This window comes from Poecilia reticulata, chromosome 7 (genome assembly GCF_904066995.2).
Source record: "Poecilia reticulata chromosome 7, P_reticulata-male-v2, whole genome shotgun sequence".
NCBI classification, from domain to species: domain Eukaryota; kingdom Metazoa; phylum Chordata; class Actinopteri; order Cyprinodontiformes; family Poeciliidae; genus Poecilia; species Poecilia reticulata.
Genome location: NC_088836.1, coordinates 13,084,417 through 13,109,219, shown reverse-complemented (window position 1 = coordinate 13,109,219; position 24,803 = coordinate 13,084,417). Strand labels below are relative to the sequence as shown.

Below are 24,803 nucleotides of genomic sequence, written 5' to 3'. Positions count from 1 at the left end.
GTGGCTGTAAATTAACCCATTTCCACCAGTTCATTTCTGACAATCCCTTTTATTGTTGCAGCAGCTAACAGGGGACCCAGCCCTTTTAGATTTACACCTCTTCTCAGGGAGAAGCGATTTTTCTCTTACCAACACCGGACTTATGGCCTAGATTCCGAGAAAAGCTTTTAATGTCCCGAGATGAAGGATTTTTATAGTTTCTCTCTCCATTATGTTGCAGTTTATGCATTGATGAGGCCTGACCACATGGTCTTTGGGGATGTTGTTTACGGAAAGCAAGCAAGTTTGGAGGGTTTTTTTCTGTAAAGTGGGACCTTTCATATGATGATACATTTTTTTTGGAGTATAAAAAAACTGGATAAAATTCTTAGAGTGAAAATAGATCTATGCAGATCTATAAAATGCAGATGGAATCAGGGAATTGCAACGGAATCCACTGAAAGAAAAATAATACTTGTATTATTTCTTTATTAATTTGGCACATGTGGTGATTTTCACAGAGAAAGAGCAGGACAGAAAGAATGTAATGGTTGCTGCAGCTTCCTGCTGAGCTCCGTCTCAATCTTCCCTGAGAGTTCAGAAGTTATTTATACGTGATTCACTGAAAATTAGTCATTTATAAGTTTTGCTCAAATGTAATGTAAATCTTAATTATTATAAATTACTTGACTATGTTTTAATGCTTGGAAATTATGTTAAATTCTCATGATTTTACAATAAATTTACATTTTGATATGTTATATTTTGCCATGTAGGCATGGGCCTGTATGGAATTTTTATGCTGTGATAGTCCTGAGTGAAAATGCCAGCTTACAATTTAATAGTACGAACACCAAAATGATAAACAAAAATGCACAACATGATAAAATAGTTTTTTTTTTCTTCAAACAAAAGACTATAATCGTTCAGACAGTTAAAATAATTAAAATAATATTCTAAAATACAGTTATATATATATATATATATAATTTTATTTTTTTCTAATTTCGCACAGGCACACTCAAAAGATGAGTGTCAAAGGTTTGCAATCCGTTAGCTGTTTTATGATAATTTGTAAATAATATTTGCTAGATATATTTTTAAAAAGCGATTAAATTCTTCAGGCGTCAAAAGTACGAAGATGTTGTCATTAAAAACACGCCTTCATATGACTTCTCTGCTGTAACTTTGTGAAAGCCTTCTGTGTCCTTGTGAGATATAACTCTTGTCCCATTTCACAACCTCACAGACTGACTTGTGGGCAGGTGATAAAAATCTGTAATCTCATTTTAACGTCACGCTGACGGGACCTTGTGGGACAGACATCAATCAGAGGATCGATAGAAGGATGCGGGTTTGTAGCAGTCAAACATTAGCCAGCCTGTACCGCTACATGGTTTTGTTTTCTCTTTTAGTGGTGCCAAACTATCCTGCTAAAAGTTGAACAGTGTTATAAAAATTGATCAGACTGATTAAATTGCCTTGTAATCAACCAAGATTGAGAGTTAAACTAATGTTGTCTTAAACCACCACTTTACATTTTCCCATTTTCTTATAGTAGTGCAGTAATTTGCAGGCATTTGTCAGTATTTTCATCTTTTAGAACGATCAGCAGAGGGTGTTGAAATCACATCAAACTTTTCTGTCAAATGTTTTCTTTGAATTTGTTTGAAATTTGTTTTTCAGGTAAACTGTTTGGACATTTACTTGTATTATTTAGTTTTTATCTTCTCCAAAGCAGCAGATGTTTGTAATGCTGCTGAACACATTTAGGAATCATGAGGACAACAAGCAAGTGTTTCTAAAACTAAACAAACTCATACATAGTTTTGTGATAATAAGGACACTGCCATTAAACTGAAGATTTTATCAATAAATCTGTAATTTTACATTAAAAAACATCAAAATAATCTTTTATTTCAACTGTTAAGTTAAACAACTAATTTATTTTTTTTCCTGCACAAGAATGACATTTTGATTAATAATTAATATAATTAATATGGGCCTAACCCATGCTGTTCTTAGTCATTGATTATTCACTTTTGTTTGCAATAACTTTATCCAGTTTTCCGATTTATTTATATATTTTCCAAAAGGAGGTCACCATCAGGTTAATTGGAAGTGGATTCCTGACTTATGCCCTTGGATGCTTCCTTAATGGATTGATTGCCCTCTTGGTTGCCTCATTGATTAGTTAAATCTGCTGCTTTCAGGTATTTCTCAGACGTTTCTGCAGTGTTACAGTGTTCATTCACACTGATGGTTTTGTGTCCTCATAGCTCCACCACAGCTGACGGAGAAGCCTCAGGATGTTCAGAAGACCATCGACGACACTCTAGTGTGGGAATGCAAAGCCAACGCTAAGCCAAAACCCTCGTACCGCTGGCTGAAGAACGGAGAGCCCCTGGATTACATGGAGGTAGAACACCTTTGGATTTTCTATTCAGAGCCAGAGATGGAAAAATTAACACCAAAAAAAACTTGAGTTTTGTTTCACGCTGCAAAATGTGAAATTCAGATTCATGCCGTTTATTGTTTTGTATCCAAATAATGTATATATTTTTTTCATTTATACATTAAAAATACAAAATCTCTGTGTCAAGGAAGTTAATTTCTTATTTTATATGATATGAAGATTTTGGCTAATATTGATAATTTTTATATATATCGCTGTTGTGGCTGATAACCAATTCATACAGATGAATATATTTCACTACCCTTTTGACAACTTGAAAAAGACGACCACCCCACCACACTTCTCTATTTCACTTAAGCTCTTCCAAATCGCATCACTATCACTGATACATGACCAAACAAAAACCAGATGAACTTCCTCCTCTTCCCCTCCAGAAAAGAACGACAACAAGATGGAAGTATCAGCCCAATTTTATTCATCGTAACGGTACTAACATCTTAAAAATGACTAATATCGAACAATATCGACGTTACATTGTGCTGAAATATTGTAGAAATATTTTTGCATTTCTACACTGGTATCACTTTATTGTAACTCTAGCAGGCGTTTGTTCTGCATGTGTGCCACGTGAATGGATCTGGTTTGTTTGAATGGGGATAAATGCAGTAAAGCATTTGTCAGTTTTCTGTGTTTATAAACACAAATAAGCCAGGTTAATATTGAGTGTAGTTAAAACAACTTTGAAAACTTGTTGCTCATCTTGATTTATTAAAGCCTAATTTAATGTAATTGCAGTGTACCACGAGAGACGGACTCTACTTGCCGTGATTCAAAGTGATTCCCATCTGTTCCATTTCTGCCAGCACTTATACTGATGCAGTAAGACTGATCTCATACATATTGCTATTCTGCAACCTATCTGCTACTTACATGAGGTCTGATCTTTTTTACACTGTGACATTTGTGTATTTATTGTTCTAGTCAAAGCAATCTCAAAGCTTTTTGCACTAGACCCAAATTTACCCGATTACACTCACTAATACACACCAATATGCAGGCTGGTAGAAAACTGTTAGGTAGTGACTAGCCTAGTTGCACACTTGCATGTGGCAGAGGAGGATGAAATCAAACTCACTTTTCAATGACTCAACTTAACCAATTAAGATGTGAAATAAGCGAGATTACTGAAAATAATGAATTAATTTGTGCTCTACGACGGTAGAGATCAAATCTGTTTTGGTAAGTTAATGAATGGTTTCTGCAGCCCTGTTTGAAGTGTTGCTGAAGTTGTTTAAAGAACATTGCTGCTCTCCACAGAGCCTCAAACAGTTCAGTAAATGGAGATAAAGACATGTCAACAAGTAAGATGAAAGGCGATAAGATTGCTCTAAATTTAGGAGCATTTTGCTCAAAGGATTCAGCATTCGTTGGATTCAAGTTGCGCTTCCATCTCATAGGCATGCACTTGGCAAAAACATGCCACTTTGAAATGCTTGTGTTTGCTTCTGACTAAATTTGGCATCAGAAATGAGTGTGTCTCTGTGTGTGCATTAGCTGGGGAGGGTGTTTGAATGTGTTTTGCAAAAATGCCAAAGTGGTGCCATTTTCTGTCTGTAATCAACCAGGGATTTTGTTTGACAATTTAGTCCTCGGTCGCTTATCTGCTAATCTCAATTTTATCATTAAGTCCCCTCTCTGGGGGAGGCAGGAAAAAATACCTCATCATCTAAAAAGCATTTTAGATTTCACCAATTTGCCCTGTGTTGTATTATTGTTGTATTGCTGTTTTATGCTTTATGACTAAAAAGCACGGCTCGGTTATGTGCACTGATTTTTGTCAGCGTTTAAATTGGGCCATGAAATGGAAACCGGAGCGTTGTTTTGTTGGATGTGTGTTTAAAGGGTCGATATTATCCAAAAATCTTAGACGCCTCAATTGGCCACCTCACCGTCGGTACACACGTGTTGAAACCGTTTTTAATTTTCACCCTAGGCGGACGATTTCTACGAATGAGTACATTTACATTGCCATTTACAAAATGGATTTCCCCCATTAGGCTCATCTTGAAACACTTATCGCCCCACCTGCACATATCTGATATTGATTTGTAAATAACTTTGTAAAAAAAATAAAAAAATAAGATTCCTTTGGCAGGTGGCCGAGGTAAGATATTCTCTGTGCATGCGGCTTTATTAATGAGGTGTGGTGTTACCATTTTCAAAATGCCACTCTCAACTGCAGCAACGGTAAATCAATTTCCAAACCCAAAGGTCAGCATTGTAGAGAGAGGAGGACGAAGAGGGGGAGGCCAAGGGGGCCATTTGTTATTCCTCATTAGAATGGATCAGTCCTCTTCTTCCCCCCGCCTGCTGTTATCTCGCCATCTCCGTTGCTCCCTTTCTCTTTCTTTTTTCTCTTTCTAAGTTGTCTTCTCTCTTCCTCTCCACCTCCTTTTCTCCTCCTTCCGTGGGAATTAAATGGCACAGAAGAGGTCTGTCACTTCAAAATGTCACCCTGGAAAACAAGGACCCACTCAAGCTTGTATTTTTCCAATATGCCACCAGCTTACCTCCTTTTTAGTAATGTACATAAGAGTGTGCGATTTCCTTTCTGCCGCCCTCCGAGCTCCTCTGGTTTCCCTCTGCTGTGTAACTGTTGTCGTTGGGCTCAATTGGTTCAGCCGCTGCAAAAACACCATTACATAGTCAAAGCAATAGGTTAGTGTCTCCGATTTGCTCTCTCACAGCACAGCTTGACGTTGTTTTGGTCTCAATGTGCCGCCGTGCATAATTAGAGTTGATAAAGAAGACAAATGGCTCCGATCTGATTTACTGTCAATGGTGCCAGCACTGACTTTTTTTTTTCTTTTTTTTTATCCAGGTGAAGCGTTTAGAATGGTTCAGTGTGCCATCAAACCACAAACATTCACAGATACCGTTTGTCTCGTTCTCCCTGTTGGGCTGCTGTGTGCTAAAACGCATAATTTCTCATCTGCTTAGACGGAGTAAAAGTGCAGCTCAATGAATGTTAATATGATTGAGAAAAAATTGGTTTTTACAAATCAATTTAAAAAGTAAAACGTCAGCAATATATTTCTAGCCTTGACACTGTATCACATAACTCGGTTGGTCCGATCAATAGCTTCCATGGACACAGGTGAATAACATCTAACACTTCTATGAAAATAACAGGTCGCTATAAGGAGCTCAGGGAGTTTCGTTGGAATACTGTGCGATAAATGCAGAACGGAATCTGTCCACCAACAGGTTGTGGATTTTCCTCATCGCTAAATATTCCCCAGTAAATGATTATTGGCATTTTAACAAAGCTTAATCATTTGGGAATGGCAGAATCTCAGTGGGAGCTTAGGAGTAATCATCTGTCTGCAGGGTCAGAAGACATCCAAACCTCATGCAATCTTTAATTTGGGCTGATGAACAGTCAGCTGAGAGAGTTTTCCAGGCTGAGCAGCTGCATCCAAACCTTATGTCATCGAGTACAGCCTTGGACGCAATGGGATAAAACGTTGGAGACGGATCATTCTTGTCTCTCTTGCCTCATGATCTATTGGTTGAGTCTGGGTTCAGCAGTTGCTAAGATAGTGCCAAGTCTAACGTTTTATGCAGATGGTATTAATGGGTGTGTCTTTTATTTGTAGGAAACGATCATTTATTTCAAACTAGTTTAATGCTTCAGCGTACCAAATTATTTTAGTCATGACCTTAACCTTTAGTGCTTGACCCCGATAAAACATTTATTGGTCAAATAACTGTGTTAGACCTCATAAATGTAATATTGTTAAAAAAAAAGAAGTGCACAGCTTTTACAGAACATCTGTAATGGCTGCAAAGAGCAGAGTGACATCATTGTAAACCCTTACTTTTATATCTGTGTAGAGGCAGACAGCCTTTATCAGTATAACATATACAATTTTCACTTTTTGAATGTCTAGAATGAATTCGCTTCTCAAACTATTCAACTTACTTTAGATTCGTCTGAAGCCACCCCCCCCCCCCCCATCTTTCTTTCCCTTCTCCCTATCACTCTTCTTTCTCCCTTCAGTAAACAGTTACTGCCAGTTATCTCCTGAAAAGGGTGGACTTGTTCTGTTCCACTCGAGAACTGCTGCATCCTTTACCACCCGGGGTCCCCCCTGGCTGAAGCCGCGGTGCTAGCTCAGCCATGTGTAGCCAAGTTGTCTGCCTGATGCATGCTTGAGCCGGCCGCGGAGGGAAATGCATTTGAAGATCCTCAGCAGTGTCACTGACTGATGTTCAGGGATAGTCCTTGCCTTTTCAAGTAGCAGTGCTGTAATGATTCCCGACGACAGACAGACTGGCGACAGGACCCTCTGGACCACTTTGTCAGTGGCATTAAAAAGTCCAGGTACACTCTATAGAAGGATCAAGGGCAGGAACAATGAGTGCTGCCACACTTAAATTGACATAACTATAAAAAGGAAGCAGGTTCCAAAGCTTCTGAAGGTCAGAAGAGCACAGGGAAGAGAAGAACTTTGTTCAGCCTGGGCTATTAGTAAGTGTATGGCTGTCTTTGAAGAAGGGTGCATTTATTCCTGTTGATCTTATTCTTATATTGTCTAATTTCATTTTATTTCATCATTTTCTTATGTTGTCTTTTTAGTATGGACCTCCCTCCGTCTGTGTCTGAGATAAAGATATGATTGATTGACTGATTGGTTAAACAAACAATGTCTTGTGCTGTTGCATTTTGTTTTCCACCACCAGCTGATTTTATTTAATTTTTTTGTTAGTACAAACAGCCTCCAGCATTCAAGACTTGTGACTGATTCTTCTAAGATTTCATATGCAAAGTCTTAATTAACAAACTCCCAAAGGAGAGAAAATTGTTGTAAAATACTAAAGTTGACTCGGCACATCTGTCAGAATGAACACAGAAGAGATAAATGCAAACTGCACAGTTATTTTTGTTCTTTAATGTGTGATATTGTTGTTGTGCTATATTGGTGCTTAGATTTCTTGTAAGAAAATATTCAAAAATTCATATGTCAAAAAAGGGTACCGCAAGTAGTAAATTAAGAAAAAAAACGATCAGGAGGAAACTATCTACTGAGTTCTACTGAATAAAAACTAAATTTTCAGACACTACAAAACTATTTTATATGCAAACAATAAAACTGATACACAGGCTCAAAGCTTAAAGTGAAAACGCTATTTCTAAAAAAAAAAAAAAAGGTTTCTGCAAGGCCTTAAAAAGTTCTAAAATATCTCAAAGTTTTCAGCATTGTTAAGTAAACTCTGCTCTCAGAATAAATAATTGCCTTAAGTGTCGTGAGACTGCGAGTGCAAAAACAAGAAAAATGATGTGTGTCGCTGGGGTTGAAGTCAGGTCAAGTTTATTTGTGTAGCTCATTTCCGATCACTGTGCTTCATATGATGGAAACAAGACAAAAAGCAAACAAAAAAGAAACTTTGCATTACAGTGTCAACATAAAGAGAAGTATTGAAAAGTTATAATCTAGACTAGAATTAAACTGTGCTCCGGTCGTTATTAATCAAAGATAACGCCAAACATATAGGTTTTGCAATTTTCTGGAGTTTTTTATTTTCATTAGATTAGAGGAACATAAAAACTGAACGCTGCTTCTGAGTACATTTCAGCTAGGAGACCTCTGATTCAACAACACAGGTCTTTAATGTATGTCGATGCTGAGCCATCCTCCAGCTTTTACATTTTTTTATATCAGCTGTGATCAAAAGACTATACAAAATAACTGATGAACGCAAAGATTTTTTTTTCAATTGTGAATTCACTATATTACCTTCCAAACAACAGCAAACTCTAATAGGAGATGATGTAAATACCAAAGTAAAAGTTCCACGCCTGAGTTATTTCCTAAAGCTTTTCTGAATATTGCAGCTTTGTCATTTGTGAATACATAAAGCTGTTTTAAAAACTAATTTATGTATCTCTCTCTTCAGCAGGACAGAGTTCAGGTGAATAACGGGGTGCTGACAATCAACAACTTGAATCTGGCTGACATTGGGATGTACCAGTGTGTGGCAGAGAACAAGCATGGCCGCATCTTCACCAATGCTGAGCTCAGAGTCATTGGTAAGAGCGTAGAGGCAACACATTTGTTGTGCATGTCAACCATTCTACATCTGGGTCGTCAATATAATTTTACCTAAACCATTTTTCCCCTATGAATCAAAGCTATATTCTTGGCTTACGTTTATGTCTAAGCTCACACGGCACTTCTAATTTTGTATTTTTATTTTATACATAGAGTTCACAGACAGTCGTAACTTAAAAAAAAACTGCATCAACTTTACAGTTTTAACAAATACATATAAATCCTCTACTTCGGGCTCTCAGAGAGAAGGCAGCTTGTTTCAGCAGCTCTCCACTAATTCTGAGTTTTCTCATTTTAAGTCTATTTTCAGATGTGTCGTGCTGCATATCTTGATGCTGCTGTTACATCTTAATTTCCACTCTTAAGGGATAATGAAGGCTATCTATTTCTAAATTATTCTTTCCATGGGTGTTTCTAGCTTTTTGGGGGCACTGTGAAAGATCAAATTAGAAGCCCCCCTTTTTCATACTGCTGAGGAGTAAAGGGATTAGACCCTTTTAGACCTAACCAGAACTCGTTTGAGAATCTTGCGTAGACTAGTCATCTGCTTGACATGTGCCACACCACGCTGTGTATAACCTTGGCTAGCAAACCCGACTCCTGAGCTAGAGTGAATATCTGCATGTTGGGGTTAACAATGGAGTACTTCAGACAGTTGTTAACACATAAAAAAGCCATTAAAGATCATTGGCGAGGATGAGGATTCTGCCCATATATATTATATTGCCACCAAATGAATGATTACAGAGTTGTCCTTATGACAGCTGTTCTCAACAGGACGTAGACGTCCAACTGCTAAGCTTGAAGGAACTACAGCTGGAGGCTCACATGGCCCCTTAAATCTGTAAAATTAAAGACACTTCAACACTCATAGTATGTCTAATCATATTTGTCTGGCCGGCTACCGTCCAGTGTTTGGTTTTTCTCAAAACTAGCTTGTAGGCTGTAACCGTCAGTAATATCCAGCAAAAAAAGGCCCTCCGGTGCCATCAGTGCAGGTCAAGAGTGACTTCTAGGCCATATTTCCCAGAAGCCTAATCTACACTAAAAGCTCCAAACATGGCTTGTTTAAATTCAGATCCTCAACTTCCCTTGGAACATGGGAGGTGTGAGTTCAGGATGTTTCTAACATCTAAAATCTGTCAATTGCGGAATCCTTGGAGGGCTGGAGTGGTGGTGCGGGGGAGCGGACGTCATTGGATGAAAAACAATGACATCAGAGTTCATCATTGATGTGATTGGTTGGTTGATGTGTGCCCATTGGATAGCACTTATGTCTTTATAAATAAACCCCACCCCAATCATTAAAATTTTTAATGCTGTATTTTAAAAAATCTATATAAAAAATAAATGCTGTATTAAAATATGTTCATTTGATATTGCTTATATGCAACCTGTTCATATATGAGGAACATAAAAGAGACAAAAAAGTTTTTTATTTATTTCATTTTATTTTTTTTACTGTTTGCACACAAAATAAGACATAAATGCTTGTCCATTTCTGGACCATCTGGCAGTGTTTTTTTGTCCAAACATGAACATTATGTTGTGTTCAGGACAGGCCCAACATCTTTCCTATAGCGTAGACCTGACGTCTCTTCCTGTAATGTAGTCCTGATGTCACTGAGCTCCTGGTTGGAGGAACTTGGGGTCCATCCTGATACCCGTTCATAGCTGCCATCCTCCCAGAATGCCACCTCCTCTCCTGCCAGTACTCTCTGCCTTCCTCCATCAGCTGTTAATACAGAACAGACAATCATTATGAGCTACAGGCATCTTTTAGTCATTATGAAACTACAGTGAAATTGTTTGGCAACTTCCAGCTTAGTATGCGCTCATAAGACATTAAAACAAACAAAAAAACACTAATACACTCTTACAAAAAATAAAAACTTTAATGAAAAAGAGAAAACACTTGGAAACAATTGGAAGAAAAATGAATTAAAAGCAGTTGGTTAGTAATAAATAGTTGGTAATAAATAGTAAAAAACCCAGAACCATCTTGCAGCAAGAAGGTTCTCGGTTCGATTCCCGGCCCCGGTCTTTCTGCATAGAGTTTGCATGTTCTCCCTGTGCATGCGTGGGTTTTCTCCGGGTACTCCGGTTTCCTCCCACAGTTCAAAAACATGACTGTTAGGTTAATTGGTCTGTCTAAATTTCCCCTAGGTGTGAGTGTGTGTGTGCATGGTTGTGTGTCCTGTGTGTCTCTGTGTTGCCCTGTGACAGACTGGCGACCTGTCCAGGGTGACCCCGCCTCTCGCCCGGAATGTTAGCTGGAGATGGGCACCAGCACCCCTCCCGACCCCACTGAGGGACAAGGGTGCAAGAAAATGGATGGATGGATGAAATAGTTAAACATAGCTCAACAAACTCTGAGGCAGATAATTTGCTTTGATGGATTTTAATAAATCACAGTACTTTAATCATTCAAGGAATTGTGACATCTCTAGATTAGTAATAAATCTAACCTGCTTCTTTCTTTAGCTACATCTGGATGACTGGCAGTAGGTCCTGGATGCAGCTGGAAAACATTTTTGTGCATTGTCAATTCATAACATAATTACAGTATGTACATAAACAATATTGAAGTATAAAATATCAACATTCTAAAATAGTAGACACTCACACAGTTGCATCTCTGTCCTCATCACGGACATCAGAACGTTCCTGAAGAGTGATTGACACAAATGTGACTCCCATTCTGTGGAGTCTGTGGAAATAAATGTAAAATTAAAAAAAATATTGTAGCAAATATATCGCTTTCTCAAAAATACATAAGTAAATAAGTTAAAATTATTCTCAACCAACCATTATACAGTCGGGAATCAACGCAGTGATTATACATACCGGCTTCATGACTTTGTCCTCATATCCGTCCTCCGTACGCCATTTTGTAGATCTTTACTGCTTTCCACACTCTGCCTTGCTGTACTGCGTTATAACAAAATAAATAAAATAACGGGAAGATCAGATTTCCTTACAAATATGCGAGTTTTCACTATTCACTAAATGTGAAACCATAACTTACTGAATTTCTGTTCGTCCTGGTGGACTCCTCGGCACCGTGGTCTGAGGTCTGGTTGGTACGGCTTGGCCATTTTTCAGGTCTGAAAAAAAATCAAAAGAAGATGTGAGTATTTTTAAGAGTTCAGAACATCACATGTAATAGAGATTACAATACAAAATCTCACCCTACACTTGTTTCGGCATTAAGAAAACAACAGACCGCTTTCTGTAAGAAACAAACAAAGCAACTCGCCTCGCTCCACGTGCTATTTATAAAGCTTTCTTACCGTGAGTTCGGTCTTGTTGGACCGCCGCGGTGTCATCTGTTGTTTTCCGCCGGAACATTGCTTAATATCAAAACGGTACTGAAAAGGTAACTCCATGAAATAGGACTTTTCCACCATTTCACACAACGCACGGGTATTTTCCTTTATGTTGGGTGTAGGCAGTTAACACTCGTTACCACCAGTGCAAATCTTCCTCTGGACTTTAACGGCGGCTGCTTGACCGACTATGAAAGCGCATTACTGCCACCAACTGGACTGGAGTGTTAAATGAAAGTTGACAGAAAAAAATACATTCTAAAAGTTATTTTTTCTAAAGTTACGTGACAGTATATTTTATTTTTATTATAATTAATTGCTAAAATGTTTTTAGATGTATATATGTTTATTTACTCAATTCTACTTTGAGCTGTCTCCTTTTTAGTTTATACAGAATATGATTCATAATCCGTGAGTTATATTTAGTGCTTAACTAACAAAACTTTAAAAAAAAGAATACAAATGTTTATACTCTATCAGAAGGTATCACAAACTTTCAACCATTTTGTTCTTCAATTTAAACTTGAGAGTTAAGCAAAAATCTGTAGTTTCTTAAGTTCTGTATTGTGATGTGGAATGACCACTACCACTCCAATATAGCATGACTCTGGGTCTTTAAAGCAATCAGTGAACATTGACATTAGTTTGAATATTATTCACAAAAATACTTTATGTACAATGAACCACTCTGGAACATGTTTTTTATTATTATTTTTGATTAAGTTGTGCAATTCCTCCCATCACAAGATAAATCTTCAAATAGGAGGAATGTCAAAGTAAGATCACGCTTCACAAAAGTCTATTGTATGTAATTATGCATATTCTGATTTTATATCATCAATTCAACCAAAACTAAGTTTTTCAGTGCTCCTAACACACATGTAATATATATTTTAATGGATAAGATAGATTGTTTTAATATTCTTTCTCCAAACATTCTTCTTTATGGTGAACAGAAATTAAAAAGGATTAGCTACAAAATGAATAAGAGTCAAAAGGTGGTGCTCAACAGTTGATTTGCATTTGCATGGCACTCAGCAACTTGATTTAAATACGAAAACCTTTGTTAGGCACAAGGGGAGGGGGATGATAGGGGACACGGACACTCAGCCTTTTTGACCATTTTTGGCAGTGCTCGACTGACAAAAACCTCTTACCGAAAGCCCTCAATCTCCATGCGCACGGCAGAACAAGGTGTCAATAGCTGTCGAAAATCCCATTTTTCGTCCTGTGCTGCTTTATGTTAGCGTGAAAACAGAACTGACTGGCAAGTCAACCTTCTTGTTTATAGGAATTATTTCTATTCAAGTAATTACAAACATAACATGCTTTATCTCTAGTCAATCAACTAAGTCATTTCACTTTAGTAATTGAAAACATAATTAGTTTAAAACCTTGAAAATCCCTCTCCCGTAATTATATAGCTAACTTAAGTCTTCTTTCAGACTTTAAACGAGTTTAAAAAAAAAAAAAAGCCCGCCATGTTTGCATTTCCCATGCAGTGTCAAATAATAAAATTTGATGCAGCATGTGTACCGTGTCGCTGATGCCACACTGTGTTCTCTTTAAAGAGCTTTTTGCTGAGTCGTTGCACGTCTAAAACAGCTTCAGACGGTGGTGCATTAGTAATTAGGGGCCTAAAGAAGCAGCAACAAAGCCTCAGCCTTGTTTAACATTCTCTCATTTTAGCTTTTACAGCCCCCAAAGCTCAACTCTCAATGCATAATGTCCTTCTAAAAAAGATTCACGCAACTAAAATCAAAGGAAATGTACCCTTGAAAGTTATGTACCATGCTTCATTTATGAGTGCGTCTCTGGGTGTGTGCAAACAAGAGCATGAGCGTTCAGAGAGAGCAGGATGCGAGTGCTGCTGACCCGCCTAATGGATAGAGTGACCTTCACGTCTTCGGAAACTCCTCAGTGCTCTTCCTCAGTCGCTCCGTTTCCATTTTCTTTTCTTTCTCTTTTGCCTCAATCAATAAATTTAACCTTCCTCCCCTTGTATCCCCCGCCTGCAGCTATTGCTCCCGACTTCTCCCAAAACCTGTTGAAGACACAAACGTTGGCCCGACAGGGCGGCGATGTCCTGATCGAATGCAAGCCCAGGATGTCTCCTCGCGGCGTGATTTCATGGAGGAAGGGGAACGAAGCCCTGCGTGAGAGCCACAGGTACCAGGTTACTTTCTTTGCCGCTGTTGGTTGAGTTTGTCTGTTCTACAAGCGGAGGAAGATTTAAAAGTCTTATTTAATTTCATCCTACTTGATATTCATGCTGACAAACTGTGAAGAACAGAATCACAGTGTGACACAATATAATTTGCATTGCATAACAGGGTCCGCTCATCACTCCCTTCCCCGTTATCTGCGTTTCTTTCTTGAGCTCTGTTGTACTTTCCTCCTCTGGCTGGTCTCTGCTCTGTTTGTTTAAGGTAATTGGGTGTTTCTAGACTGCAGCATTCAGATCGATGTGCCGATCCATCAGCTCATTAGCAGTATGCAAGGCCCGGAGGGTCGTTAGAGCACAAGGCAACCGTTGATACAGACCCACCAGCAAGACGTGGAGGAAGGGGATCAAATGGCCCAAAAGGACTTATCAATGGGTTGCTGCTGTGCTCACGTTCTTTTGTCATAGCGGTGGGAACACCAGGGGAATGCGCTGGACACCTTGTTTCATTAGACATTGTGTTAAAGAAAAATCAATGCAGCGCCTCCGTGAGCTAAGAGAAGATAGGAAAGGAGAAGAAACCGTTAATCAGGCAGAGAAAACCGCTCTTTGTCTGAAAGCAAAATTGTGTTCTAGGTATCACAGATTGGCAACTAGTCAGATCTATGGCGTTCATGCTCACATTGCAGTGGAAAGGTTTTGATTTGCATTCGTAAAACTGAAGTTGAAATGTGATCAAACTCTGGATGTGATCACATAATATATATATATATATATATATATATATATATATATATATATATATAATATCTGATCTGTATATTTTCAAAATGTGAATATACATTCAGGATATATTTTTGGACACCAAATTTTATGAAAACAAAACAGGAGATCAGCATAAGAGAAATCTGCAGAAAATGTTTACACAATTGAAAATGGCTACAATATTTAAATAATAAACTCATGCATACATAAAATGTGTTATTATTTAACTACCTAATTTTCTGTCTGTAGTCTGTAGAGTGCCTCACAACTAGTGAGTGGCAAAACTAGTTATGAATAGGGAAAAATTACATGTTTTTTTGTTTTTCTTTTACTGCCTTCTGCTTGCATCACAACACAGATTATATATGATGGACATAAAATACACAGTTTAGTGTGGCCACAAAATGTGATTTTAATGTCAGTTTCCTTTTAAAACGTCAACACTAACCATCCAAAATGTTGTCATGGTGATGTTCAAAATCTGAAACCATTTTATTCCTACACTTAAATGAAGAGGGTTTTATTTTCGGAAATGGTAAAAAAGGGCAATTCAAAGAGAACACTCTTTATTTGACTTCCAGTTGTTGGAACACTAATAGAAAGACCTTCTCAAACACACAAGGCCAACAGGCAGCACTTAGTAGTTTTCCATTGAAATCCCCCGTAATGTAAATCTTCTTTCACAGTCCTAACAAGATTCAAAACTTCAACCAGATTAAACTTGTAGGAACAGAACCATCGTGAAGTGCAGCTGCACTATAATTGTTGCTCTAGTTTCTCTTTTGTCTATGCAAATGACTCATATTGTGTTTGACAACATTCTTATTTTTAGCAGAAATAAACCAGCGAGAGGCAGAGCACACCAGCTGGCACATACAGGAAACTGGCGGGGGTGCATATTTCTCATTTGATATGGGATTAATTGTTCAACAGCCTCGGCAGCTTTGCCACGTCTAACCTCTGGTGTATCCATCTTCCAGAACAGCAGGGGTGCCACAGGTTTAGTCATCTCTCACCTCCACCTGGCAAGCAAGATGTTCGGGACGCCGAACACGCGATCGCGTTTCGTCAATTCCAAACGGGACAAAAGATGTTTTATGTACGGGGACATCAGCAGAATCGGGCGCAGGATTATATGTTCCAAAATGTCTGCTAAATGTGTAGCCCAGCTTGCTGATTTATCAGCCTCTAAAGCATTGGAAGGAAAATGCATCTAAGCTGCAGCGTGCAATATCAATCATGCCCATAAAAGCAAGATTTCCCATATGAGATTTAATATCCCACCCTTGCCCTGAAGTGGGTGAGCCGCATGCAGGATGTTCGGATTTTACATTATTGCAACTTCTCTCGCTCGCCTGCTCCCCTTTTCCTGGCTTGTTAGCATTTACTTTCCCTACATTGAAACGAGGCAGTTTCCCGCACCATTACAGTGGTGGCACAGTGCTGATCCATCCTACTGGCTTAGCTAAAGTACCCATAATTCTTTCTAATCTTCCAGGGATAATGTCTTCAAGCCTCTGAGATAGAAGAAAACAAATCATCCAAGAACAACGCGGTATCCGATTAGTTAATAAAATCATGCCGGGACTATACTTAAGTCAGCTCATATCCAGTTCACGTATAACCAGATATTCCTGGGGATGCTCGGCACTTACAGTGTGCAGGAAGTGATGAGGTTAGCGGTAAAGCGCTTACCCTAATTAAATTTCACTGCTGACCACTGCCAGCAACTGGGAAACGGATATAAGGAATAGATCTCCGGAATATTACCCCGAGATGAAACCGCTGTGTTTAAGAGTGTTGTGCTAAACACTCTGTGCTGTTCTTTTGTCATATTATGAATCAATTTATAATCCTCCTACTGCGAGGTGGAAATTTTCCAGTTGTGTTACTAGAAACGGATTCAGCTGTTCAAGAGAAGCATTTAAGCAGCACTTTAGAAAATTGTGAGTCGTTTGTAATATACTGAGTTAATTACACAATTCTTCTGAAGTGGTTAAAATAATGTTTTCATTTACGGCCTCTTGTTTTTTTTTTAAATTTATTTATTTTATGTAACACCGCAGAGAGACTTTTAGATTACAGCCGATAGCTCACTTTTAATGCCAGGCCAGCAAAGGGTTGAGGTAAAGTGCGTGTTTACTCTTTCACACCACCCTGGCTTTTATGTACCCCTCACATTTCACCCCAGTACCTTAATTGCTTTAGAGCAGCCTTTCAAAAAAAAAAAAAAACCAAAAGGAATCAAGAATGAGCGCATTTCTGAAAGATATTTTTCTTCACACATCCTATCCTTCGCTCCGTTTCTTTGTATCTTTGGTGGGGAGGGAAGCCTGACATTGTCGTCTGCAAGAGTTCATTGGCAAGCCTTATCCCAGTGACATCTCATATCCATAACTCTTTGTTATAGCCCATTACAAAGAAAGCCCTCAGTTCACTTAGGAGAAAATACGTCCGGCTCCGCGGGGACTAGGCGATGTTGTAAAGCCTAATGTACTTTAATTCTTCATCCTTTAAAGCAATACAGGTCATTCCTGATCATTTTAAAAAGCCCATCCACCCTTAAAAGGGGTCTTAAAGAAAAGGATGAGTTCAGGCACCTTTCAAACGGTTATATTTTTTAAAAAGTGTCTTAACCCCCATTACCATTTACTGTTTAAACAATGACAAGGGAGTTTCTAGTACGTATTTCATTTGGGAAGGAGAAAGGAGATTATCCTTTTCGTAAGACAAGGTGCAATTACCAGTAAATCAAGTTATGGTTTGAAAAATACAGTTCCTGTTGTTTGACGATGTTAGAGTGAACAGAACACAGAGTAAAGCCTATTTCATATGTTCTCATCCTGCTGGACCTCATAGCCTCACTGACAATATTTCTTTGTTAAAGGATTGCCAATTATGACGTCATGCTAAGAATAGCAACCATCCATCCATTGTCTATACCGCTTTTCCTTGAAGGGCAACGGTACACAGAGGACAGACAACCACTCACACACAAACTCATACGTAGGGGAAAATTAGATTAACCTAAAAAGATTAACCTAAAAGGCATGATTTTAGTGTGCATCAGGAAGTTAGAGTACCCCGAGTACTGAGACTGAGAATATTCAAACTACATGCGGAAAGACTTTAGGTTGCATTTTGAACACAGGACCTCCTTGCTGAAATTGACTTTTATGTTCAGAAAATGACTAAAACATACTAGAAATCTGTGAAACTGCAAAAAGTTACAAAAGAAAATGTTTCCTGTCTGGAAGAGGGTCCCGGGGCAGATTTTGTGAGGGGATATTTTGCTTTATATTGCACACATAAATAATATACAGCTGCTAACAAATGTATGCCCTAGTCAGTGAATGTTTAAGTGTTACTTTTTTTTTTCTTTAATTTTTGCACTTCGACGTGGTAAAGATCAAATTAGGACTGTAAAATTAGAATCTCAGCTGAACAGCTGTTTCACATCAGGAAACATTGATTTGTTCTCATGAACTTTATTGGATTTCGCATGTTTGCAATATTTTTGATGCCTTGCCAATTTAATTATTAGCTCAAGACGCAGTGGGACTCTCTATTAACAGAGGGATTTGTTTTTTATTGCCTCTGTAGGTAATTTTTATGTCTGAATTGGTACATGCAGCTTTGACTGACTAATTCTGTAATTCTGCTTCCGCGAATCTGCAAGGCTTTAATAAAACAGCTGTTCTTTGATGTCGAACTCCACAGCCCTGCCTTAAATATTCAACAATAATCAGAAATGCTTGTAAGCCTTTTTATCAGCATTTTCTTTTCCATCTGTTGGCAGGCCATTGTTGTAGTTGTCTTTAATTCCCTTTTTAAAGATCTTTTTCAGATTTCTCTGGTTTAAAGAGGCCAAATACCACAGAACATATTGGTATTTTGTGTTTGATATGTCTGGTTGCTACATAATCAAACATACTATTTGATTCTTTATGAAGTCGCAAAAGTCCCTTTGTGAGAGGTTGCCAAGAAAATACTTTTGTTAGTTATTTTTTCTTTGTAATAAAACCCCTATCCACACATTCCCTCAATTTCAAACATTTGCTACCGGTAGGTAAAATATTAATAGACACATTGTAATTCAGAGAGAGACGACCATTGGCACTGCTAAAGGGGTGATAGACAATAGATTCTCACAAAACATTTGTAGCTCACTTTTTTTTTGGACAGCTTACTAGTTCCTCTTAGTCAGAAGCTTTTGTTACATATTTGAAATATTTAATAGTTACATAATCAAAATCACTGCATACCATATGGAAAATGCCATGAAGCAGCTTTTCTTCTGGTTAGAAATTAAGACGGTGACTGTTTGCATGCAGGAGCTAGGTTGCTACATCATCTTTTCTTAGAATCTGTTTCCAGTCTACATGGATATGTAGAGATATTTTCAAAAATACTGAGTAAAATAAAAAGAAATCTCTACTTTGGAAAGTATTTTCAAAAATGTTTTCTTGGCACAAAATTCATTTTGTCTTTGGATAAGATGCACAGAAAAATGTTCGCAATACCTTCACTTGTTTAAATAAGAGCTATGTTCTTTATTATTTAACTCAAAGTGAAGAACCTGAGATATATAATAATCTCCTAATACCTTTCATGTATAAATATCTTCTTCTTCTTCTTCGTGTGAGAGGAGGGTGAGTGGAGAGCGGAAGGAGAGTGAAAGAGCGAACGAGTGCTTATCTTCTATCTTTGTGTTTTTTCTTACTGTATTTTTCACTTGGTGTTTATGTTAATAGTTTAGTTGTGATTTTGTGTTAAGTTTTGTCACGTTTTTAGGGGTTTTTGTTTCGGGTTTGGGTGTGGCCGTCAGGCGTGCCTGGCTGGCCGGCGTCTAACGCCATGGTGGTGGTTGGTGGCGGTTCTTTCTCCACGCTAACACGGAAGAACGGCGTCAAGGTGGGCGCCGGTTCTCCGTGTAGCGTGGAGGAAGTTTGCCTAGCAGTCGGAGAACTGATAGGGCATGGGGCTATAAGGTCTGCAGCCCGAATGAACGGAGCGGTGGTCTTGTTTGTGGAGAAGGTAGAGCAGGCCCAACGGTTGGTGGAGGTGGGTGTCTCTGCCAACGGCTTGTTCTTACAAGTCTCCCCGCTCACCTTACCTTCCACTAAGGTAACACTATCGAACGTGCCACCGTTCATAAGCGACGAGTTCCTCATAAAAGAACGGTCTCGACACGGAAAGGTGGTGTCACCAGTAAAAAAGGTACCATCAGGGTGTAAATCACCTCTGTTGAAACATGTTGTCTCCCATCGGAGACAACTGTACATGATCCCGAATCGGCGGGACGAGGAGATAAACCTAAGCTTTCGTGTTAGAGTAGACGATTTTGACTACATCTTGTTTGCAACGTCCTCGAACATGAAATGCTTTGGCTGCGGCCAAGAGGGACACATTATAAAAATGTGTCCCAACAGGGCCGGACAGACCCCACCGGGTTTGGCTCAGCGACAGCCCGCCGCTGCTGAGCAGACAAAAGAGGACCCGCCTGGTGAGGCAGGGGAGGTACCCGCTGCGGCTGCGGGAGGATCCGCTGCTGCGGCGGAGGAACCCGCAGCGGCTTCGGCGGAAAAACCCGCTGCGGCTGCGGAGGAACCCGATGCGGCTGCGGAGAAACCCGCTGCGGCTGCGGGGAAACCCGCTGCGGCTGCGGAGGAACCCGGTGTGGCTGCGGAGGAACCCACTGCAGAAGAACAGGCAGAAGGTATAGTTGAGGTGGTGGTAGTGGAAGATGAGAAAAGTGTGAAAATGAATGTAAGTGTGGGAAAGGATGAGAGCACAATGGTGTGTGGTGACGGGATGAATGGTGGTGGTGACGGGATGAATGGTGGTGGTGATGGGATGAATGGTGGCGGCGAGAGTGAAGTGGGAGAGAGAGATGGTGTGCAGGGAGAGCAGCAGGTGGAGGTGAGGAGCGGTAGGGAACATTCAGAGTTTGGAGATCAGGGAGAGAAAGGAGAGGTGCAGGTGGAGGGACAGAATAAAGGTGAGAATAGTGCAGAGTTGGTTTGTGAAACTGGAGTGGAAAAGATGACAGGTGAAACGGAAGAGGCCATGGAAATGGAAGCTTCAGCCCCATTAAAAAGGCGAAGCAAAAGAAGGAACGTGATGATGGCTGAAAAAGCCAGTAAACAGGCTTCCAAGCTAGCTGCAGAGAAGAACGAGGTGTCGGACAGCAGCGACGCTGAGAGCTATATCTCTGACAGCAGCGACATATCGGTCACACAAACAAATAGCAAAGCACCTAGATACCCAGTAGAATCTTTTAGAAATTTTTTAATAGAAACTAAGGGATTCAGAGGGATAAAAATTGAAAGCTACTTTCCTGATCTAAAATTATTTTATTTTTCTGCAAAATGTCACATAAGGAACAAAGAGATATCAGGTTTTTCAGACAGAGACGTGTTTAGATTAAAGAAAATAATGACTAAAGTTAGGAAACAAATTTGATTAAATGATGCAAAGTAGCACTTTATATAGTCTTTTGTTTTTTTGGTTTTAGCTTCCTTTTACCCAATATGGATTCTTTTAAAATAGCATCATTGAATCTCAACGGGGCGAGGGAGGCTGGAAAACGAGCGTTAATCTACCAAATGCTCAACCAAAAGAAAATTGACGTCATCTACCTACAGGAAACACACAGTGATCATTTAATGGAGATAGACTGGGTCAGAGAGTGGAGGCTATCTTAAGTCATGGCACCTCCCAGAGTGCAGGGGTGGGCTTCCTCTTCTCAAGGGCGTTCACCCCAAACTCCACAGAAATCGAACATGTCGTTCAGGGGAGGTGTCTTTTAATCAAGGCAAAGTTTGATCGTTTTAGTATAGTTTTTATTAATATTTATGCTCCCACCACCAATGCGGAGAAAAAGCGCTTTTATGAAAAAATTGGGGAACGGCTGGGTGATTGTGGGTCTGAGGATTATGTTTTTATAGGTGGGGATTTTAATTGCACCGAAAACGAGTTTTTAGATCGTAATCACGCAGAGCCGCATCCAGCAGCCCAACGTGCTCTGCGGCGACTGGTCTCATCCAATGGCCTGGTGGATGTATGGAGGAGGATGCACACAGGCACCAGGCAGTACACATGGTCCCACCTTAATGAAGACAAAATCTCTTTAGCCCGTCTTGATCGTTTTTATTGTTTTAAACACAATTTTAATGTGTTTAAAACATGTCAGATCTTACCAGTAGCTTTTACAGATCACTCGTTGCTTTTAGGTAGTGTTTTTATCAGAAACATTTTACCTAGAAGCGCCTACTGGCATTTTAATTCAGCACTAACGTATGATCGGGGTTTTAAGGAGGTTTTAGCTTATTTTTGGATTGTTTTTAGACAGAGAAAATCTGAGTTTACTAATCTTAAACAGTGGTGGGACCATGGAAAAGTACAGATCAGGCTGCTGAGTCAACAGCACACTCTCAATGTCACCCGCGACATTACCAGATCCATCAGAGATCTGGAGATAAACATCGTGGAATTGGAACAACTTAGTGAATCCACAGGAAATCGAGAGCATATCGAAGCTCTCAAATCCAAAAGGCTAACTTTAGCAAACCTGCTGGAGAATAAAGTCCAAGGCGCACTGGTCAGGTCCCGGGTCCAGAACATCACGGAGATGGATGCTCCCTCTGGCTTTTTTTCAGCTTGGAGAGGAAGCACGGGCAGAGGAAGCTGATCCACTCCTTGCTGTCGGACACAGCGCAGCGACTGAGCGAACCGGGTGAGATCAGGAGGAGGGCGGTGGAGTTCTACCGTTCGCTGTTCCAAAGCGAATACAGGGAGGACGAAGAACTGTTTGGGGAGTTCTGCGATGAGCTACCCCAGGTCTCCGAGGAGACCAACTCCGAGATGGAGCGTCCCCTGGAACTTCGGGAACTCCACGCAGCCCTCCTCGGCATGCAGGGCCAGAAGTCCCCGGGCGTTGACGGGCTCACTGTAGAGTTCTACAAGGCCTACTGGGATCTTCTGGCCCCAGACCTGCTCGAGGTGTATAACGAAAGCCTGTCCACCGGTTCGCTCCCCTTGTCCTGCCGCAGGGCAGTCATCACCCTGCTGCCAAAAAAGGGGAACCTGCAGGACATAAAGAACTGGCGCCCTGTGTCCCTCCTCTGCACCGATTACAAGATCCTCTCCAAGGCCCTAGCCACGAGGCTGGGGAAAGCTATGGAGCAGGTCATCCACCGGGATCAGACCTATTGCGTCCCCAGCAGGTCCATGGTAGATAACATCTACCTGATTCGGGACGTTTTGGAAGTCTCCGGTTCATTGGGTTTACAAACGGGCTTGATTTCATTAGATCAAGAAAAGGCATTTGACCGCGTTGAACACGGCTTCCTCTGGAAAACCATGAGGGGGTTCGGGTTCAGCGAGGGCCTCATTGCCAAGGTCCAGGTACTGTACAGTGACATTGAGAGTATGCTGAAGATCAACGGTAGCCTGTGTGCTCCTTTTAGGGTGTGTAGAGGCGTTCGGCAGGGCTGCGCCCTCTCTGGGATGCTCTACACTCTCTCCCTGGAACCCCTCCTCCAGAAAATACGCTCCCGTGTTCATGGTCTGGTTTTACCTGGTTTTAGTAACAATATTGTTTTATCTGCCTATGCTGACGATGTTGTCGTTTTTATAAAGGATCAACAAGACACCAGTGTTTTAACCAAAATCACAGAGAAGTTCTCTACACTGTCTGCAGTGAGGGTGAACTGGGGGAAGAGTGAAGCCCTGGCCGTCGGCCAGTGGTCTGCTGGGCTCCCGGTTCTCCCTCAGGGTCTTAGGTGGAAAAAAGATGGTTTTAAATATCTCGGTGTGTTTTTAGGTAATAAGGATATTGTAAACAAGAACTGGGAGAATGTCGAGCAAAAAATCAAAGACAAGCTGGCAAAATGGAAGTGGATACACTCCCAGATGTCGTACCGGGGCAGAGTTTTGGTTTTAAACAACCTGGTAGCGTCACAGCTGTGGCACAAACTGAATGTCCTAGACCCACCATCGGGCCTACTTGTAAAAATACAGGCAGAGATGATCAATTTCTTCTGGACCGGTCGACACTGGGTGCCACAGTCTGTTTTGTTTTTACCAAGAGAGGAGGGGGGCCAGGGCCTTGTCCACCTGGCCAGCAGAACTGCAACCTTCCGTCTTCAGTTTATACAGAAGTACCTGACAGAATCTCCTGTGTGGAGGGATGTGGCCAGCTGTATCCTCAGACGTGTCAATTGTCTGGGGCTGGATGCTGCTCTGTTTTTAACTGATTTTAGTCTTTTAAAGTTAAAGGGGTTGCCTCAGTTTTATCAGGGTGTTTTTAAGTCCTGCGCTCTTTTTAAACTGCAAAGAGCAAAAACGCATAATTCTCTGCATTGGCTTTTAGCAGAACCATTGGTGTGTGGAGCAAGACTAGATGTCCAGGACAGCAGCGTGCCAGGCCTGACTGAGGCGCTGTCCAGGTCCGGGACGGTGACCCTGCAGCGGCTGGTACGGGTGGCCGGACCGGACTTCTCTAACATCCAAGAGGTTAGCTCGCTGCTCAGGGTCCGGTCCACCAGGCTGATACAGCGCTTCCTGGAGCGGGTCAAAGAGCAGTTGTCGGCCGAGGAAAGGCGGCTCCTGCAGCTGCACACAGCAAAAGAATGCCTACTTGACCAGACTGACCCGTTTCCAGACGTGATCCTGAGAACTGATTTTGAAGAGGACAGCGGCCCCCTGCTGGACATGACAGACTTGGACTTGTGCAAAACAAGTTCAAAAATCCTGCACAGATCCTGCACAAAAACTTTAAACAAGAGAACCCTCCAAAAAAGATCCACCAATGTGTGGAGCGACAAGTTCAGAGGACAGAAACCCCAATGGAAGAATCTGTACAAGCCTCCAATTAAAAAAAGGACCGGTGACCTCCAGTGGAGGATCCTTCATGGAGCCATCGCCACAAATTCGTTTTTATCGGTCGTCAGCCCAGGGGTTTTAAATGAGTGTCCATTTTGCAATTTGTCAGAGAGTGTTTTTCATGTTTTTATGGATTGTGTACGTTT

At 40.5% G+C, this 24,803-nt stretch overlaps 1 protein-coding gene and 1 long non-coding RNA gene across 6 annotated transcripts in view; one reads left to right on the top strand and one right to left on the bottom strand.

Annotated features, from left to right (window-relative positions):
- cntn3a.1 (contactin 3a, tandem duplicate 1) overlaps positions 1-24,803 on the top strand; it is a 108,508-nt gene that overhangs the window by 54,534 nt on the left and 29,171 nt on the right. For 2 of the 4 annotated variants that reach the window (XM_081608901.1, XM_081608903.1), the window contains exons 9-11: positions 2,259-2,398; positions 8,360-8,489; positions 13,859-14,009. In XM_081608901.1, the coding sequence (XP_081465027.1) occupies positions 2,259-2,398; positions 8,360-8,489; positions 13,859-14,009 (421 nt within the window). Of the gene's footprint in view, positions 1-2,258; positions 2,399-8,356; positions 8,490-13,858; positions 14,010-24,803 lie in introns of all 4 variants that reach the window. The other 2 variants (XM_081608900.1, XM_081608902.1) reach the window with 1 other exon arrangement.
- LOC103467238 (uncharacterized) lies at positions 9,972-12,231 on the bottom strand. 2 transcript variants are annotated; one of them, XR_014088186.1, is made up of 6 exons: positions 11,805-12,231; positions 11,540-11,618; positions 11,359-11,442; positions 11,138-11,221; positions 10,980-11,032; positions 9,972-10,246 (listed from the first exon to the last, which is right to left on the bottom strand). It is a non-coding gene; the product is annotated as an uncharacterized LOC103467238 (long non-coding RNA). The 2 variants fall into 2 exon arrangements; XR_001776789.2 differs by having other exon boundaries at positions 9,972-11,032.